At 27.6% G+C, this 22,003-nt stretch overlaps 1 protein-coding gene across 1 annotated transcript in view; it reads left to right on the forward strand.

Moving 5' to 3' along the window:
- LOC147807795 (GTP-binding protein 4-like) overlaps window positions 1-22,003 on the forward strand; it is a 29,708-nt gene that overhangs the window by 1,968 nt on the left and 5,737 nt on the right. The window contains exons 3-13 of the mRNA XM_087165697.1: window positions 360-463; window positions 5,376-5,459; window positions 5,735-5,888; window positions 6,774-6,866; window positions 9,514-9,663; window positions 10,322-10,363; window positions 10,488-10,553; window positions 12,197-12,388; window positions 12,515-12,589; window positions 13,297-13,348; window positions 13,433-13,530. Coding sequence (XP_087021823.1) covers window positions 360-463; window positions 5,376-5,459; window positions 5,735-5,888; window positions 6,774-6,866; window positions 9,514-9,663; window positions 10,322-10,363; window positions 10,488-10,553; window positions 12,197-12,388; window positions 12,515-12,589; window positions 13,297-13,348; window positions 13,433-13,530 — 1,110 coding nt within the window. The remainder of the gene's footprint in view (window positions 1-359; window positions 464-5,375; window positions 5,460-5,734; window positions 5,889-6,773; window positions 6,867-9,513; window positions 9,664-10,321; window positions 10,364-10,487; window positions 10,554-12,196; window positions 12,389-12,514; window positions 12,590-13,296; window positions 13,349-13,432; window positions 13,531-22,003) is intronic.

The following is a 22,003-nucleotide window of genomic DNA, read 5'->3' on the forward strand; positions in this document are numbered from 1 at the left end:
TAAGATGGAGCTGAACAGATTTATATATTAATCAATATTATGAGTCAAAATATCTTATAAAAATACTCAAACTTAACATCATAATTTCATTTATTAAAAATCATTGATGAGAAATTTTGGTAATTATTACATTAATGTAGTATCCTGTTGATTTATGGAAAAAAATCCATTAAGTACCTGTATTTTAAAAAGGAAATTTTGTGCTATGTAGGCATAGAATATATATATTTTAAAATCTTTTTTTGTTAAATGTCCAACACATGCGTAACATTTCTTTTAATTAACGTAACTTTTCTTAGTAATTATTAAATTATTTTGCACAATTATTTCTTTCATTTTCTATTTTATAAACATTTTAGGAAATCCATCCATTCTTTGCTGATTTGATGAATGTTTTATATGATAAAGATCATTACAAATTAGCCTTAGGTCAATTAAATACTGCAAGACATCTAATAGATAAGTAAGTGTGATTTATTTTATCTTGACTATCTTATAACCAAACTTTTCTCAATCTGCAATATTTAAAAAAATGCTTATTTTAAATGAAATATAACAGGTTTGTAATCAATGATATTGTGTTTTTTACTTTTTTTTCTGAATTGACATTTTAGGAAAAAAGCATTGAAAAAGTTAATAGTTGTACGGGAGAAAATTTCTGCCTAAAAAGATTTTTGAGTCAAATTGACACATGATAAACTAAAAGAAAAAATTATAACATAATAAGAAATATGTGGAAAGAGAAAATAACTGGGTATAATTCTTAATAAACAGTGTGGTCAAGGTTGAATTAGCCTTTCACCCATTCAGTGGGACTATAAAAATAGTACCAAGTATGCTTGGTGTCTAGACATCTCTGAAGAGTTTTATGTTCTACTGACTACTAGTTCCTATAACACAAAGTTCTAAGTCAAGAAAACTGTAAGGTTGTTGAGCTACCAAGTTTAGTAACTAAACTTGGTAGCTAATAGTTAACTTTAATAAGTACCTGTATGATAACATTTATAAAATTGCTTGTATACCAATGTTTATTTTCTACTTATTTATTTTGCTAATAAGCACATTTAAATTAATCATTAGACATTGTTTAAACATATTTGTGTTAGTGAGTTTTCCATACACTTTTAACTTTGGTATTTTATTTTTTTGACTTATTCGTTTATAAAATAATTTAGATAATAGTGTCTTGTCTTATTAAATACATTTTAAATCATATATTTATATATTTACCAAGTACTATGCTGTATGAGTTTTAGACCATCGATAAATATTGTTTGTGCCGTGTAATATTTGAGTTGAAAATTTTCTTTTCTATAGTATTATGTTAAAATTTTCTTATTAGCTTCGTCATATGTTTAAAATTTTACATCTGACCACATTATGGGGTAAATTATTAAAAAAAAATTTTGCATTTTAATTTTTTTTTTTTTGAAAAAAGCAGCATTTTTTTTATTACATTTCATGTTTATAAAGTATAATGTTAAAATTTTCACATTAGCTTCGTCATATGTTTATAATTTTACATCTGACCACATTGTGGGGTAAATTAATAATAAAAAATTTGCATTTTCATTTTTATTTATTTTATTTTTTTTTTTTTGAAAAAAAGCAGCATTTTTTATTACATTTCATGTTTATATAGTATAATGTTAAAATTTTCCCATTAGCTTCTTCATATGTTTATAATTTTACATCTGACCACATTATGGGATAAATTAATTAAAAAAAATTTGCATTTTCATCTTTTTTTTGTTGAAAAAAGCAGCATTTTTTTATTACATTTCATGTTAGACATATTTCTATGAGCTTATTTCTGTATCGTGAACAAAAAATAAGAAAACAGTGAGAAACTTTAAAAAAAAAAAAAAAGATAAGAAACCAACTTGAAAGGTATAACCCCCAGGTAAGCATATAAAAGTTTTTTTTTAAAGAAAAACTTTTGCAAGTTTAAAATCCATTTGACACCAGAAAATGATACAGAAATATCCCCTCTGAGTACCTACCTCATGTTTTTCCTCATTTGCTTCATTTTTTATATTTAAATATTTTTTATCAAATTAGGAATTTTGAAAAACAAATTGACTTTTTCGTACAATATTGCAATTTTTTTTTTCTTCGTAAAAGGACAGGGAGCTTTAGAAAATGAACTACTTGTTGTTGTAGCTCTCAATTTCTGATGAAAATGGCTTCAAAAAAATAGGACAGGGGTGATTGTGATCCAGAAAAAATCCGGATTTCCGGAATTTTCACTAACAGTGATCTGGAAATTTCCGGAGATCGAAGGTCCAGACGTTTCAAAATATCATTTATCACAGAAGTTTCTGGAAATCAAATTTTCAAAGGTGGAACTTAAAAACACAGTTTATTTTATTTGTTTGTAAGGGAGAGCCAGAGAGAAACTTTATAAGCTTATATTCATGATTTATATTCATTTTTTATCAGTAAATAGTTGTTATAATCATAAACTCAAGAAAGAAAGACATATTTGTAAATTTTAATTACTTCTCCAGGTCATCATAACTATGTGTAAATGGTATAGGTATGTGTAAAATTTTAAATATATTTTAAGTAAACTAAGAAATATAGGAAAAAAAACCTTGTTTAAATTTTTTTCATTTTAAACTGTTTTTTGTTTTTTTTTTAACTGAAAAAATTTTCCGGAATTTTGACTTGGGCTCACAATCACCCCTGATAGGAGCTCTATGATGATTGTTTGAAATAGGGGCGTCTCACAGGGCTGATTATATTCTGTGTGTACCCCGAAATTCTGGTTTTTTCATATCCCTGCAAGTTTAGGAGCAGGGCATGTGATTTTTTTCTCAGAGTTCCTCGTACCTCAAGACCATTGATTCCTGGACTTCCTCAAATCAAAACTTATATTCGAACAAAATTTTCACTGCAGTCTAAAATTTAAATTCTGAAACTTTCGCTAAATAGAGTTAACAAGAAGTTATCATACATGTGACTCTTCTGCAATTTTGATTTTTTTTCTTTTGGTTGGTCAGACTTTATTGTTCTTTATATTTGAAACAATGCCGAAATCCGCTAATATCGTTATTTATATTCAAGCGATTTTAATTTGGATATTCGTATTTACCTAATTTAAAAGATACTCATTGTGTATCATATTCACGCAAATTAATAATTGTACATTATGATTTGTATTCTCGTAATTTATATTTAAATGGTTTTGAACCCAACTTCGTGATTTACTTTCATTCTAGCTTAATCCAATGTTGCTATTCATATTCACGGGATTTGAAAACCGTGCCTTGCAAGTCGTGTTTACACGATTCGGAGAAAGTCCAATTTTAAAATCATTTGTCACAATCTTTGTAAGGACAAAGTTTTTTCAAGGTTTTTTTCTTAAGTTAATTAGTATAAATGTGTGATATTCTTTATGCTTAGGCAGTTTAATTAAATTATGAATCTTAGTTCAGAAAATTTTAATTGTGAATAGTATAGAAATTTATTTCTTGTTATTGAGTATTTGCACATGAAATTTTCAGGGTGTGGCAAGAAGAGGATAAGATTTGTTAAGGAAGATATGAGAGGTTTGCTTAATGATATTGGACTATTTTAGTCATTGCTGTTTAAAAATTATAAATGATGGTATAATAGTGCTCAATTTAATCTGCGTTTTCTAAATGAAAAAAGGGAGAGAAAATCAAATTTTGAATTTATGCCGTATGGCCAAACATAATTTGTCGAATAGATAAGATCTTTGGGAGGCCGTTGTGACCTCCTATCCCGGCACCCCTGTTCTTAGCATCAATATTTTTCTACTGATCTGTTTGAAAAAGTAAAAATTTCTTTTTATAGTAAATCATTGTTGTATAGAGTTAAAATAGTAAATAAAATTTGTCAAAATAGAAAAATATTGGTTTTAAAGTTAAATGATTATTGAGTTTACGAGGTAACTGAAAAACAGGAATTTTTATGTTACTATTTATTTTAGCAATATTTAAGAATAAACTTTAAAGTTCAGTAATGAAATTTCCCATAAGCTTCGTCAAACGTTTATAATTTTACTTTTGACCACATTATTCGATAAAACAATAGAAAAATTTTTTTGCATGTTTATTTCATTTTTGAAGTAGACAGTTTCTCTTTTGACAATTTTGTTTTTGGTTAAAGTTTTTTAAAACATTTATTTTTCTGTGTATAGATTTATACTGTAGCTAAGTATTTAAGTTGGTAAGAAAGCATTACCATAATTTTGTGGAGATATGCTGCCGCATGCTTATGAGTTAAAAAATTGAATTTTGGTATGTGCAGCATATCTAATGGGGTGGCTTATCAGTTTTTTAAAAAAAAATTCTTTTTAATAGAGCTTGAACATTTTTCTTCTTCATTAAATTGATTTTCCAATATTTCATTATTACAAGAATGTAACAATAGCGCAACTGACACTCTTAACTTTCAACTGAAGCTGTTGACAAATTCCCCTCTTGCAATCACACATTAATGAAAGTATCATTCCTCTATCTTCTGCTACGTGTGCGTAGAGGAAAAAAAGTGAAAGAAATTTCTGCTAGACTTTCTCTTAAACGAATGAGTGTGTAGGAAGGAGATTGCTGAAATGATCTATCTTGACAGTCAAGTTTATCCCCATTTTCACTTTATTATTTAACCCTAGGAAATATACGATTTCAAAATTTAAAGTAAAATGATGTTGAGCATGTGGATAGAAGAATAATGCATGAACTGTTTTATTTGTTCTATATTTAACGTTTATATGAATTTTTAACTGTTTAATCATTTGATTTATTTATAACTAGCATATTTTAAATTAATTATTGTATTAATAAATGAAATAATGAGTTCCCGATCATTTTATGCTCTTATTTATATCTGTATTTTATGCTCTAATTTATATATAATATATTTTAAAAATTATTTTAAAGGTTTTTAGCTGTTTAACATTTGATAGATCGAAATTTAAAAAAGAAACAATGCTATAAGTACAATTTTGCTCCTATTAAGATTCTTTTCAAACTTTTTTTGAAGTTTGATAACTTATTATATTTATTCTTAATCACTTGGTTTAAAAATTCAAGTATTTTAAATTGATATTTATTAGCATAATGCAATAGCAATTGTGTTGCATTAAAAATGTGCATGGTGCAATTTTATGTACACTTGAAAAGTTATGATAAAAATGATCAAAATACATAATTTCTGATTTTAAGTAAGATCATATTTATTTATTGTATATTTAATAATTATTTTTAATCAATTATATTGTGTGTAACTTGTTATTTTAAACATATGCGTTAAGTCCGTGATTAATCACACATTTAAATTTTGTGTGGCGTATCAGACAGTGGGGCCTTTTTGATGAAAAAATTTATATATATGTTTTTTTTTTATAGGGTTGCTAAAGATTATGCAAGACTGCTTAAATATGGAGATTCACTCTATAGATGTAAACTTCTTAAAAAGGCAGCTCTTGGAAGGTGAGTCCCAATGAACAGAAAAACTGCTACTAAACAAAATATACTTGTCAGTTCAGGACCTAATGTTGATGACCGCTTTTCCGAGTTGTCGCTGTTGTCTTGTAACCTATAAATATTTTTTCAGAAACCTCATATCTTGATACAAATTTTATATACATTATTTAATTTATCTTAATGTTCATTATTCTTGAAAGAATATCAATATAATTTTAGTTGCAATCATTTTAAAATATTGTATACTTAGATGTATTGTATAGTTTTTAATGTATTTACAGAATGGCAACTATAATACGAGCACAAAATAAAAATCTTGCTTACTTAGAAGAAGTGAGACAGCATATATCTCGTTTACCATCCATAGATCCAAATACAAGAACATTACTTATATGTGGGTTTCCAAATGTCGGAAAATCAAGTTTTATTAATAAGGTAACCTGTTTTGCTTTACAATGTATTATTTTTATTTTTGTAAGAAATTGGACAATATTTCTTAAATTCCAATTTTAAAGTTTAGTTTAAAAATGTCATTGTAAAATTGGTTTGGCTGTAGTGTTGACGCATTATCGAATTTTAAAATAAAAATATGAAGTATAAGACATAAAAGCATAGTCAAAAAATGAAGTTATAAATAATTATTAGGTAATTACTAATCGTAATTTCAATATATATATATGTATATATAAGTACAAATTTCCTATACATGTTTTACTGTATTTTAAAATATATTGGATTACAATTACCAAATACATACTTATTCTCAAATAAGATGTCAAGCTGTATTTCCATGGAAAAAAATCTACTTATTTAATGCCTAAAGCTGCACAAGGCATAAGAAACTGCAAGTAATATTTACTAAAAGTTACTAAACTAGATAAAACCTCTATTAAAATAAAACAATGTTCATAGTGTGTTATTTTGCTTTTCCATGTAAAAATTGTACACGTTGTCTGCCATCTTATGTTTTTAATAACTATGATGCTTCGTACGCGTGTTAAATTAATATTGAAATATAACCAATTATAATCAAGAATATAGTATCTTGATTCTGGTTGATTTCATATACTCTTTTGTTAGATAATGATTTAATTTTTTATTAAAAATTTTCATTAAAAACATTCAAGGTTTTTGTTATATTGTTAATATGAAGGTAAAATTAGGTACCTCATAATCACAAAATAACATAGCAAAACGATAATGATTTATTCCCTTTAATGTTCTAATGTGAAATGCATTGTATATTATTTATTGTTACATAATTTTTAATGTTATGCAGAAATAGTCTTAATTATTGATAACTTAAATGTTTTCTTTTAGATAACTCGAGCAGAAGTTGATGTTCAGCCATATGCTTTTACTACTAAGTCTCTCTTTGTTGGACATACTGATTATAAATATTTGAGATGGCAGGTATTTCTTTTATTGACTTATACAATGTTGTTTACTCATTATCAAATGTATTATTTTCTTTTTATATTTTTTATTGAGTTTGATGCTTCTTCATTTCTTTGTCTGAAACTCTGCGAAGTTAATAAGCATACTCTTCAGAAGAGTGTTACTTTTATCACCTTCTTCGAATAAATAAAATTACATTCCTAAAATTGTAAAAAGTTTATATGATTTTAGGGACCATCCATAAATTGTACAAAAGTTACTGAAGTATCATTCTGACAATTTTATTTTTAAATTTTTAGGACAATATAAGTTATATTATAAAAATAAATAACTAATGAAATTTTATAAAAATAAATTGGTCATATATTTTTAGAAAATGATAGCAAATATCTTTTTGATAATTAGTTGCTCCAAATATTTAAATTTAATTATTTTTTATCCAGTTAACAATTCAATACAGGCAGAATTTTAAAAAATGGTCATCTGAGGGATGATTCATTAATATTTTTAAAATGCTTAGTTATGTTTAAAATTAGAAAAGCATTATTTCAAAGTATTTGGTTCTAATCAAAGATTAAAAATAAAAATCTATATTATGATTTTTAAACATAATCTTAAATCTTTAGATTAGCTTTTAGTAATGCCATTTTTGAGTTCATGAAAAGCAACATTTTCTTATAGTTTTATAACTTTAATACTTTAATGTTCACTGATTTGAGAAAGCATGTTTCTAAAATTTTATATTTACCACACACAATTCTACCCTTTTTTTATGTATAGTGTGCCAAAAGGAAAATTGGACCTCCCTGAATAACTTTTTAATCTTGTGTTCACACATTGTGATGTTCACATTCTAGAACTTAATCTTATTGGTCCAAAGGGGTGACTCCAAATATACCAAATGAGTGCAGACGATATTTTCAGTTACGAAAACAGGCAGACAAACATACTTTATCTGAATAAAGACACCTTTTGACAAATTCAGATTTTCGACCCCAAAAACATAGGGGGTAACTGCTATCCGGGAAATATAGTTCCCATACTTAGGTCGGAACAGCTGTCCAAAGTTTAGACTCCTAAATGGTTAATTATACTTTTTGCTTTTTTTCCCATATCTCTTGAATATTTTAAGCGAATTGAAAGTCTGTGCACAATTATAAATCTCATTTTTCCTAAAATAATGCCATGCAAACAATAAATTTTGCTAAGTATTTATTTATTTCATAATAGTCAAAAAATTTTAAAATAACTAAATTTACATGGCAAAATACAAATTTTGAGTGAAATTAGTTGAATAGTTCCTGAGAAATGCAAATGTTATAACAGGGTGCGTAGCGTTTGTAAAAAGTACTTAAAGGTGCTTTTTTGGGGATTTCGTTTTTAAAAGCTTTTAAAGGTGCTTTTTTCAGCTGGCTTTTTTAAAAAGTGCTTTTTTTTTTCGAATATTTTTTTCCCCCTTCAGTGATATCTGGTGGATCCCATGCATTTCACGAAAAAATGGGGTGTGTTGCTACGTAATCATTCACACAGACTTCATGTCGTACCCACGTTATGACTTGCGCATGCGCGCGCACCGAACCGAAACCCGAGTGCTTCAATTCGGATAGAGAATATCAGATCCTTATGAAATGTTTTTCTTTTTAATTTATTTTAATTTTGTTCTTGTTTATTTTATTTTACTTCTAACACTTTTTTTGACGTAGGGGGTAAGGGTACTTTTGTTCTGAGTTCAGGGTCAAGTTGAATTCACTTGGTGATGTGGGAAAGTACTGATTGTTTCGATTTACGCCCGTTTCTTTCTTTCTTTTTTTTTTAGCGCTAAAACTGTTTATAAAAAGTTTTTGTTTTTCCATAATATCATTGATTGAATATGAATTTTTTGAGTGCTTGAAAACTTTTGTAAAGTGCTTGAAAAGTTTTTAAAAAGTGCTTATTTTTGATTCAGAGATTTGGCTACGCACCCTGTATAAAATTTGTATATTTAAGAGCCAATTTCTCGGGAATTACTTACTGATTTCGCTTGAATTTCATATTTCACCATGTAAAATTATCTATTTAAAATGATGCAATGAATAGCATACCTTACAATTCCGAATTTTTACAATTATTATTAAGTAAAAAAATGTACTAAAACTTGTTTATCCAAAAATTAATTCATGCATAAAATGAATTTTATAACTATGTTAAAAAGATTAGAAAGTTCTCGAGATATGGCGAAATATGCAAAAAAAAAATTTACATTAAGGTCCAAACTTAAGATTTCTCTCCAAGCCAAACTATTAGGACCATATTTTCCAGATTGCGACTACCCCTATATTTTAGTTTTCAAAAATCCGAATCCATTGTAAAAGGCATGTTTATTTAAAGGGGTATGTTTTTGTGATTTCCTATTGTAAAATATAGTCTGTTCTAATCATATTTGAGGTCACCTCCTCAAATCGTGAAGATTGAGTACTAGAAGTGAAGATCCGACTATAAGAATTAGAAAGTAGGCTACGTTTTGTAAAAAGTTATTTGTGTGTTCTTCTAAAATATTGCCTTTCTTAGATAAGATATTTTTAGATCATTGTTAATACTGATGTCTCAATATGTACGCCTTTGAAAATTGTCATATTTATTCTAAATATTCTAGATCTAGAATATATAAATATATTACTTGCAGGTTATTGACACCCCTGGTATTCTCGATCACCCACTTGAAGATAGAAATACAATTGAAATGCAAGCTATCACTGCTCTAGCTCATTTGAGAGCATGTGTAATTTTCATTATTGATCCCTCTGAACAGTGTAATCATTCAATTGAGGAACAGGTAAATATTTCCCTTACATCATGTTTCAGATTGTTATACTAAAACTTATTAATATTACTTGCAAATTGATAAAAATTCAAAAAATTTGTATTGTTATTTGGAGACTATTGTATTGTTATTTGGAGATAACTATTTTATATATGTACTTGTTAGTTGAGAGACAAATGAATAAATAAGATTCGATTGCAAATAGCAATTTTAATAAAAAAATTTAGTTGTCATTGTTAGTGTTTTTTCTTTCTCCAATGCCCATCTGGAGAATGACCTTTCATCATACAGGCATCTGAAGGGCACATTTGTTGGCCACTCTTCAAGGGCATCATATTAGGTGGGCCAACATTGCTCTCACAGTAAGGACAGATAGTACAGAGAAAGATAGAACATTCATGCCTTGCCCGGGATTCGAATCTAGAACCTTTCTGATTCAAGGCCAGTTCCCTCTTCCCGACACAGGCCGGTGGCATCATTATTAGTGTTGTATGATCGTTAACCTTGCCCAAATAGCAGCTATATATTGTTCCCTTACTTTCAAAATTTTTAATTATTAAAAAAATTGTACACAGTAGCAATATTTTAACACTAACTGTTTAGTGTAACTAAACTTATTTTTTTAGTCTCTCCAATTAATTTAAAATTTTGTTTGATCTTTTTTTTCCAGATATCTCTTTTCAACAGTTTGAAACCCCTGTTTCTGAATAAGGTAATTTGACATTTTTTTTTGTTTATTTTGTATTTGCCTATATTGCAAGAAAAGATTAAAATTTATTAAATTCTTATAATTAAAGATTTTTGATTTTATTTTATAATTTCGTTATGTTTTTCAGCCTACAATACTTGTTGCAAATAAGAGTGATATCATTAAAGTGAATGAGCTTCCTGAAGAAAAACAGGTAACTTCATTTCTTAAAATATATTCTGAACTATTGCTGCAAATAAATGGAACTGATTTGTTGTGCATCTGCACCCAATTGATACACACTGAAGTTACTCATTTTCAGAACATGTATCCTATTTCTTTACTTCAAAATCCTTGAAATTATACCAATCTTTAATCAGCAAATGAACAGCTATAAAAAATTATCTCAACAGTCATTAAGTCTTTTCACTTGCAACAAATTGACATATTTGCCAAGCTCTATTCAATGCAAACAATCTAATTAAAATTAATTTCTCACTTCGACGTACTTGCATCACTTCAAAATTAATTTAAACATTCTTAATTTATCCAGGAAGTGTAGATAGATAAAACATTCGGACTATTTGTGCCTGGTAATTGAATGTGGTATATAATAAATATGGTATAAAGAAAAAGAAAACGAAGGAAATAAAAATGAAAATATGACCACCGAAGCCGACGTCTTCAGGGGGTTTTGTTTTTATGACCCCAGTAGCCATAAAAACAAAACCATTTCTAATTGAGGGAGAAGCAAATGCTTAAATTAACTCCCTCAGTACCCCGATGGTTTTGCATAGAAGTCCAGGAAAAAAAACATGCAATATAAATAACAAATTAAGAAAAAAACTCAAACAAAATCATCAGAAAAATAAAAACTCACATATTCACAGGTCAGACATCAATTTCTCAAGCAAGCCGAATGAAAAGAAAAAACTAAAACCTAAAGAAAACAACGCCCTCTATTACAATGCGCAAATGAAGAAAAAAAAGTGAAAAATGTCAAGAGAAAGAAATACATAATAAATTAATAGAATGCTTAACTGGGGCTGCTCAGTTAAGACTTGAATTGCGCCCTGTTAAAAGAAAAAAATATAAAAACCTAGAATTCTTCAATCATTTTTTTAATTAAAAAATTAACATTACAAAAATTAAAAGGAAAATCATTATTACTCAAATTATTTAAAAAACTATTCACAGCTTCCTGAAAATTTTCAACATTATTGCAAATACTTTTGATTCTAACCAATTGTGAAAAAACTAAATTTTTAAATATTTTATTACACAAATTAGTATTAAAGTTGCAGAAAAAAATAGCTTTAAATTTAAAAGCTTTTCTTTTATCAAAGACACCAATTTTAATAAGCTGTTAACAATATCAATTTTAAAATCACAATCAATTTCATTTTTATTTCCTTCATTTTCTTTATTGCTACTTTTTTCTGAAATTTCTGCTGCTTTTTAGCGCATTTTTTTCAAAGAAGTTTTTTCTATTTAGAATTAAAAATATTTGTGTTTTCTTTTAGTATGGTATAGTATACTCACAATGATGCTCTGCATTTTAAAGTTAACATAGAAATCCGCATGCTAATCAAAGCAGTCCCCTCCCCCATTCTCTGTCATTACATCAACACTTATTTGAATACATACATACACATTAACAGTTATTATCACTGATGTTGGTGAGAGAAAAAAAAAAGGGATCTTAAATAGCTGAATACTCAACACATACTGGTGCATAATTAACTAATCTTAGCCAATTGAACTAATTTACTTGTTCAAAAATTTATTTTAAACAAGTTTTTCTAAACTAATTGTCCTATCTTTTCATTTCATTCTATTTTTATATTTTTTTTTTAGAAAGCTATTTCAAATGTAACTGAAGAAGTAATAGAGATGAGTACATTGACTGGAGATGGTGTTATTGAATTAAAAAATTTAGCTTGTGATAGGCTGTTAGAACATCGTGTAGAAGTTAAGAATAAAAGCAACAAAACATCTAAAATTATGAATCGACTAGAAATTGCAATTCCTGTTCCCAGAGATAATAAGGTAATCTACTTTTTATTTTTTCTTTTGCAAAAGACTTAAATGCTTTTAAAGTATTTATTTATACTGTTTAAGTCTCCTTAAACTTCTTGGTTTTATGAGTTTTCAATATAAAATGTTTTCTTTTAGCATCGATTACCTTTCATTCCTGAAAAAGTTGTCCAGAAAAAGCAACAGATGGAAACTGACCAAAAGAAAAAGCTTGTAAGTTTAGTTGGTGCTTTTCTAAATAACTTAATGAATTCTTATACATTACTATGATGCCAGACTTTTATTTATTTTTTCAAATTACTTATTTATTATAATTTTACCTTTGCAGTATTAATATTATTAAACATGGCTCTAAATTATATATTTATTTAATTTAAAAAGAATTATACTTATAAGTGAGAAAAAAAATCTGTTGCTTAATAAGTCCCAGATCACTTGCATTTATGCCAGTCTGCAGTTTTTTCATGAAGTTTGTTTTAAATAAAATTTAGTTATTTTATTATACAAATTTTCTAAATCTTTTCAATACAGCACTTACAGTTTTAAAATTTAATCCAACTGTTTATCCATGTTTATGTTGAAATAATTCAATAAAAAATAGTCTTATGATTGCTTTAATTCAAATAGATGACTAGTTTAGTGAACTGGTCAGAATGTTGAATTTGAATGAGAAAATAAATAATACCTATGGAGAATAAATAAACTTAAATTTCTTTTGTCTCTTGTTGGTGTTGATAACAACAGCAGTTCTGTACTGTGTAGACATTCATAATGCAAAAAAATATAAAGCTTTTAGATTAGACTCTAATTTTCTAAGAGAAAACTGTAAAGTGTAATGAAATTTTCTTTTTTAGATTCATTTAACATAAAATTCTGATATGTTACTTGAATTTGCAATAATATTCCATTTTTGCTTGTAGGAGAGAGATCTTGAAGAGGAATTAGGGGATGATTATATTTTAGATCTCAAAAGTAAGTTGGATTTTATTCAATTCCACTGTTTTTCTTTTATTAATTAATTTTTTTATCTTAAATAACAAAAATGTTTGTTTTTAGAAAATTATGTAATAGAGGATGATCAGAAGTATGATATTATCCCTGAATTGTGGGAAGGTCATAACGTTGCCGATTATATTGATCCAGACATAATAGAGGTAAGCATTTAATGCCATTTTCTTGTACATATTAAAAAGGATTGATATAATTATTTTGCTATATAAATTTGTTTTTAAGTTGCAATGTTAATCAATAAAAAATAATTTGATGTTTTACTGAAAATTGTTTGCAGACATAGCACCATTTCATTATTTTCTGAAAGGTTTTATGATTTTAGCACAGATTAGAACTTGTTATGCTGATATCAGGTGTCAAAATTGTGCCACATTATTATAGAAATAACAACCGCAAGTTATGTGTCAAATAACTTGATCATATTTCTCACAATTAATAGATATACATTTTTTCTTTGGTCATAGATATATATAGTTAAGGAAGTTTAATAAATGTTCAATATCAATAAATAAAAAATTAAATCTATATTTCTGATCCTTTGAATTCTTTTAAATGTAAGCTGTTTAAACATATAAATATCTATATCAATGGGTATTTTGTAATGAATTAAGTTACTTTTTTTCTGTATCATGAGAAATCTATCATTTTTTCATATGATTCAGGAAAATTAAGATTTCATATTCGATTATAATCAAATCCATTTATTCTGGTTCTTAGTTTTTTTGACTGCTATCTGAGAGTGAATGAGTGATAAAAAAATTCTGAAATAACATATCTAATTTATGTGGATAATTGTATTATTTTGTAATGATAAATGAAATATTGTTGTATTCAGGCATAATATTTCCCAAATTTTTTTTATCATCTTCTGATTTTATATGCATATGTGTGTGTGGAGGATAGTGAAAATTAATTTACTTTGCTGAAATTTTTTTATTGTATGCTTTTTAAAATTTATATGGTTCTGACAACTTGTATTTTTTATTGTGGTTCATTAGAGGATCATTTTCAAATTTAATCTAGGGTTATTCCTTTAAGTTTATATTTGATGCAACCAGTTGCCCGTGCAGAAACGAACGTTATAATATGTTGCTTCTGATACATAGAGATACTATAAATACTTACTCATATGTGAGAAATAGACTAATTTTAACCATTACTTTAATATGAAATAAAGTACTAACATAATTTATAACAAGTAAACTAAATTATCATTATTTAAATTTTTTTTTTCAAAAAGAGTATACTTAAAACAGGCAGTGTTTTTAAGGGATGGCGGTTCATTTTTACAAACAAGGCACATTAGAAGGCAGGAAGGGTGGGTCACTCCTCTAAAAACTCTTCTGGATAACATTGTAGTATTAAATTTTATACTTTTCACCTCATGAAGCAGGACTTGTAACTTAATGTTAGTTAACAGTTGTTTTGGTCACAGAATGGTATTTTAATTTATTCTCATCACTTTGTTTTCTTTCAATTTTCATTTCATACGTTTTTATTCTTTTTCGTTTTTGCAATGTTATGCCAGAATATTATGATGACTTTGTTATCCCTAACTGAAAGTTATTGAATGATACTATGTTCTGAAAGCAAATGCATTACATATTATTGTTATGAGAAGTGTCTGTTTTAACAAGATTTTCTGTTTAAACAAAACTTAAATCCATATTCCTTAGTGATGAGCTTGTTATCCCTACCCATGGGTGCAAGTCTTCCGTCCCCAGGACGGATTTCCGTCTTTCAAAAATGTCTGAGGACGGAAGTAAGACGGAAACAAGACTTACTCGAAGACTGAAAACGGAATTTTTTTTTTCCTGTCCTTAAAAATATTTTTTAGGTCTACGTTATTGGTCTACTTTCTTATGTCATGTTGTTATTTTGTCAAAAGAGAAATGAATAAATATTTTTTGTACAGTATTTAAACTTATGTATTATGGCAAAGCTTTCTTAGATATTTTGCATATGTCGAAGGGGTATTGTGTATGTTCGGTATTTCAGTCAAAAAAATTTCAGTCTTAGCCTTTTTTCCAACTTGCACCCATGTCCCTACCTGATAGTTAATGAATGATGCTGTGCTCTGAACATGTAGTGTGATAATTTGCATTTCCTCTCATTTGCAATGAATTGTTGCAATCGAAAATTTTATGTTTTTATGCATTTATTTTTTTATTGGACAAAAACTTATTGTTCTTCCAGTTTGTTTTCTGTAAATAGTGGTCCTAACTCTAAGGAACCATAGTGGTCTTTTTTCTTCATAAATTTGTTTTTTTTATAAAGAGTGATACTGTTTAAGGATTAGGTATAGTTAATAATACTCAGTGCATTGAACTGTTACTTGTGTACTCTTTCACTCTCGTTAATATCTGATATCAATGACCTGATTATTTTATGATGAATTTGTTATCCCTAACTGAACATCCATGAAAGATAAAATATTCTGAAGCTGTTTTTTTTCTTCTTTTTTTTTCTCTTTACACTTTTTATTTAAATTTCTGATGTAGGAAGTTTTTCTTGCTACATTATATTTTTGACGTAACATATTTTTCAAGTGATATGTGCTTGCATTAGAAATAATTGTTCTTTTCTTGATTTCCATGTTTCTGTAATATGTTGCAAAAACATAAATACTGGAATATTTACTTTTAAAAACATTGCATTTTTTTCTCTGATAGCTTTAAAATAAACTTTTTTTTAATGCAATCTCTTCATGCATAAAGGTAATACTCGTCATTATTTAAACTCGTCATTATTTGATACTCATCATTATTTAAAATTTTCCATTTGATATTAAAGTTGCTAATGTAATTAATTCTAAATTTTACTGTATTTTTGTGTGCAAGTCTTTTTACTGCATAGCATATATCAGAGCCTGTTATTTAATACTTAGATAGCAGGTGTCGAAATTGTGCTAAAGAAACGCTAGCTATTTTATTCATTGGTTGCAGGATTTTCATTCCAGTGACTATATAAAAGCTGTACAGTAATTCTTATTATTTCACACAATGATACATTCATCGTTCCTATTTTAAAGTTAGTGGAATAAGCTTTAATTAATTTTATTTTGCAAAATTGTTTTAAAAAATTGTTCATAGAAAATTTTATTTAAAAAAATTTCTTCATAAATTTTTTTCGATGTATGCTTATTTATAGACTCCTCACCTACCACTCTGTTTAGAAGTTATAAATAAGTGTTAATTTTTTAATTATCATTTTAAAAATTGTTAGTCTTACAAGTTTTGACAACGAAAACAAATGAAGTGCTATTTTTGTTCATTGTAATGCATGTATTAGAGCCTGTTAATTAATACCTAAATTGCAGGTGTCGTTAACGTGCTAGAAAAACGCTAGTTAATTTGATGTTGATTACAGGATTTTCATTCCAGCTATCATTCAAAGGCTATACAGAAATTATTTCACCAATACAATTTTTATGCATGTATTAGAGCCTGTTATTTAATACCTAAATTGCAGGTGTCGTTAACATGCTATAAAAACGCTAGTTAATTTTATGTTGATTACAGGATTTTCATTCCAGCTACCATTCAAAAGTTATACAGAAATTATTTCACCAATACAATTTGTATGCATGTATTAGAGCCTGTTATTTAATACCTAAATTGCAGGTGTCGTTAACATGCTATAAAAACGCTAGTTAATTTGATGTTGATTACAGGATTTTCATTCCAGCTATCATTCAAAAGCTATACAGAAATTATTTCACCAATACAATCTTTATGCATGTATTAGAGCCTGTTATTTAATACCTAAATTGCAGGTGTCGTTAACATGCTATAAAAACGCTAGTTAATTTGATGTTGATTACAGGATTTTCATTCCAGCTATCATTCAAAAGCTATACAGAAATTATTTCCCCAATACAATTTTTATGTTTATTGTTTTTAATTGAGCTTATAAAATATGACTTATGTTTCTTTTAATTTTATTTTTCTTATCTAATGACATAACTTTTTTCATAATTAATAATTTTCAGATATTGTGGTTTTTCTTATAGTACTAGTTTTATGATGAATTTTGTTATCCCTAACTGAAATTACATGAAAGATACAATATTCTGAATTAAGATCATTTTTATGCTCTCTCTGTTAGTTGTGATAGTTTATTTTCTAATTTTTTTTAGATGATTGTCAAATTCTTATGCAGGAAAATAATTGATAAGAGTGTGCAGTGATATAAATTATATTCTTTATTTATGATGATTTTGTTATCCCTAACTGATCTTACATGAAAGATAAAATATTCTGAAGTTATATCATTTTTATACTTTGATTGTGATTATAGTTGCTTTTTTTTATATTGGTGAGTTCTAATCATAAACTATTGAGAAATGCCTTAAATAATAATTTCAGATTCTAATTTTTTCAATTAAGGAAAATGAGTGAAGTATAAAAATCTTTTTCTAGGAAAGAAATATAGTATATAATTATGTAAAATTAATGACTAAGTAATGTGAATTTTATTCTTTACACAATTTTAGAAGAAGAAAAAAAATTCGGACATGTTATAAAGTTATTTAACTTCTATGCCTTGTCTGTTGGTTGTAATAATTTATTTTCCAAATTTTTTTTTTGTTGATTGTCAAATTTTTATCATGCACCAAAATTACTGATAAGAGTTTGTAATAATATAAATTATGATGAATTTGTTATCCCTAACTGATCTTGCATGAAAGACAAAATATTCTGCAGTTACATCATTTTTATGCTTTGGAATGATTGTGATTAATTTTTTTTTCTTTTACATTGGTGCATTCTAATCATAAATTAGTGAGAAATGCCTCAAATAATAATTTTAGATGTAATTTTTTAACTTTAAAAAATGAGTATGAAGTGATATAAATTTTATTATTTATTTATGATGAATTTGTTATCCCTAACTGATTTAGCATGAAGGATAAAATATTCTGAAATTAAATCATTTTTATGCTTTGTGATAACTGTGGTCATATTTTTATTAAATCTTATTTGTAAGTTCTAATCGTAAATTAATGAGGATTGTGAAGTAATATTAATTTTATAAAATATTTTGTTACTTTTAAAGAAAATAAATGTATGAAATTAATATTCTATTAATTGTGCAAAATATACAAAATCCCTGTTAAAGAAATAATAAAGTAGTATATTATAATGTAAAACTAATGACAACATTGATAAAGGTAATAATTTATTCTTTAAAATTTTTCTTATTTCTACGATTATTATTTCTTATTTGTACAATTATTTCTAGTCTTCAGTCCTGAGGACTGAAATCAGTTATGAAAAAAGATCAGTGAACTGAATTGTGTCCTCTAATATTTATTTCCAGTTTGTTTTCTAAATTTGGATTTAAAAAAAGAAGAGAAAAAAGAACTTAAATAATATTACAAAGAGTGTAACAATTACTTTCTGTTGAAATTAAAAAAAGTACAACTTTTTTGGAAATTGTTTTTTTTTTATAATAGCAAAATGATCAAGTAATGATATCTCAGAATAGTAAAAGAATGGGATTGACTGAACTTTAGATTGTGTAAATAAAATTTACTTTCATCAGTATTTTTTTTCCTGACATTTTGAGATGCTGGACAAAGTTTAATTACAATTGCTTAGTAAATAATGTAATTTAAATGAAGCAAATAAATGTTTTTTCCTTTAGAGAAAATAGTCAAGCTCTTAATATAATTGCAATTACAATGTATTTAGATCTTTAAAATTATTTATTGAATATATGTTTAACGCCTTTATTGCATGTGTTAGAGCCTGTCGTTTAGTTTTTCTGACTTTAGGTGTCGATCTAAAATTGTTAGTTTATTTACAGTTGATTTTGGTTATTTTATTCTTCTTATCCTGCGAATAACTACACAGAATATTGTAATGATAAATTCAGTGCATTCTTAATTATAATTATAATCGTATGAATGGTCAGTTGTGAAATCTTTGGTTGATTACAAACAGATGTTTAAATAGTGTTTGAAATAAAGAATTAAAAAGGTATATGCATAAGTTTATGTCCATTTTGTTTGGCATGTTTGTCAATTAGTCTTAAGATTGCAGGTTCAGGTTTGGCATATTTCTGTGCTAACAAAATTAGTTTTTATTACTATTTTCTTATTTTTTTTTTTTATTGTAGTTATCCAGAAAAAATATTCTAAATTTTCCAACTGAAATTGTGTAAATGACTTAGTGTAGTATTCTGAAGCCATAATTAATGTTCTATTTCGCTACTTTTTTCCTGTTTTAAAGAGGAGTTATTTAAAGAGAATCTTAGTTTACACTTTGGAATAAAACAGCTGCTAAATTTTGTTTTAGGTTAAATAATCATATGGATTAATGCCCCACGTTTAAAACACCATTTGTTATATTTACATTGAGTGCATGGTTGTAACTTTTCATGTGTATGGTGTAAAGTCAGGGGTCTGTCCAGGCCGAATTTACTACCGTTTAGCGGTACCTTCACAAATTCAATTTTAGGTGAAACGGTAGTTTCACAAATTCAACTTTAGGAAAAACGGTAGTTTCACGAAATACTTTTTCTTAAAATTTTATTTTTGTATCCCTTAAGAAACGATAAATCTATATTTTTACCATGTTTTTGTATTGATTTTGTAATATAATTTTTAATTTTTCACAAATTATGTCTAAATTTTCACAAAATAGGTACCTTTCAGAAAAACCTAGACAGACCCCTGAAAGTAGTGTGTTCCATCCGTGTCAACACATAGGTTTAAGACACAAAATATATTTCAAATTAATACAATTTGCAACTAAACCTTTTACAAATAGTATCTTGAAGTGTAGCACAGGTTAAGAACTTAATATCCCTCTTGGAATTAAAGTGTCAAACTGCTGCTATATAAATTTTGAACTGAAGTATATTTAGCAAATTGTACTGTGTTGGACAAATTACCACACCTTTATTTCAAACATGATATGTTCTCTGCTTTCTATTAGTGTTCTGTTTTCTTTTTCCTATGCATGAGCTCATAACTTTTTCTCAGGGTTCCCACGGTCCTTGAGAGTCCTTGAAAGTCCTTGAATTTTTTTTTGCTAAATTTAGGTCCTTGAAAGTGCTTGAAAAACGTCTTAGGTCCTTGAAAAACTTGATAGGTCCTTGAATTTGTCCAATACTGCCGGCGGCCCTTTTTATAAAACACCCGCGGATCTTTCTCGTTTTTTCTGTTTTGTTCCCGAGCTCTCTCACGTGGTTTTTAACGCCACCGTTTCTAACCGGGCCTAGTGTTGGTGTCTGCCAAGCGCGCGGAGCACAGCAGACAATCAATGCGTTCGGGGCGAAACTCCACTTCATGTTCTGCCGCATATGCTTAGATCTTATCGAAACTGGAATACTCTCGAATTTCGTAACAATATGTACCTTGTAGTTTTCAATAAATTTGCTGTTTTACCATCCGCACTTGTCCTTACGTTTGCGTCATTTCAAAACTTTATTGTAAAGCGTATTCGCAAAGGCACGGCTTCGTATTTTTGTTATGTAGTTTAGACTAGTTATGCCTGGGAAGTGCTATTTTAATCCCCAATGGATGGATAATCAATCTTATAAAGAATGGATTTTATAGATGCCCGAAAAGTAGTTCAGAGCCAAGTGCCGATTATGCATGAAGGAGATCGATATCGCGAAAATGGAAGAATCTGCTCTGAAATCACACATCAAAGAAAGGTAAAACAAAAAAGCAGCCTCATGCCCTGAGTTCTCTTTTTCCAAAGACATCAACATCTAATTCATCTGGTGTAAATACTCCTTCAACATCGTGTGCCCCATGTGAAACAGAAACTTTAGTGGCCGAGGTAACATTGTCTTATCTGGTCAAAAGGAATGTGCTTGATGCTGAAATTCTCTGGAGTCTGAAGTGCATCACTAGTAATTATTCATGTAACTCCTGTGAAGGGATTAGTAAATTGTTCTCCAAAATGTTTGCTGATAGCTGTATAGGGAGACAATTTTTTTGTAGTGCCACAAAGTGAGCCTATTTGGGCTCCTTTGGATTGGCACTATACTTCAAAGGGATTCTTATAAATGAGCTGAAGAATGTTGATTGCTACACTGTACTCTTTGATGAGACGTTAAGTCAGTCTCTACAATCTAAGCAGATGGACATTATGGTAAGGAATTGATAATAAAGTTTGCACTTAGTATCTTACCTCCCAATTTATGGGTCATGGAACTGCAGAAAATATTTTGTCCTCTTTTTACAAATGCATGGATGATGGTTAAAAGCTCTCTAAAATACTTCAATTATCCATGGATGGACCCTATGTCAATTGGAAATTCTATTAGAAGCTTCAGTGTGAATTAAAAGAGAAATATTCCCACCAGGTCATATTCATTGGCAATTGTGGATTACACATAACGAATAATGCTTTTAAACATGGTGAAAATGGGATATGTTCCTTCTCATTTTTATTTTCAGAAAGAATTGTTACTGATAACATTTAGAGAAGGTTGTGTAAATTATGGATGAATAATTTCAGAAACGATGTTTAATAGAGGAGAGGAGGGGGTTATGGAATAGTCATGGAATATGGAATACCTAAGATTTAGCTGTGTTTTTCATGCAGCCTTCACATGGAAATACACAGGATTAAAGGATTTCACCATTAACACCTC

The sequence above is a fragment of the Parasteatoda tepidariorum genome, chromosome 6 (assembly GCF_982258835.1).
Source record: "Parasteatoda tepidariorum strain Cologne lab strain chromosome 6, Ptep-v5.0, whole genome shotgun sequence".
NCBI classification, from domain to species: domain Eukaryota; kingdom Metazoa; phylum Arthropoda; class Arachnida; order Araneae; family Theridiidae; genus Parasteatoda; species Parasteatoda tepidariorum.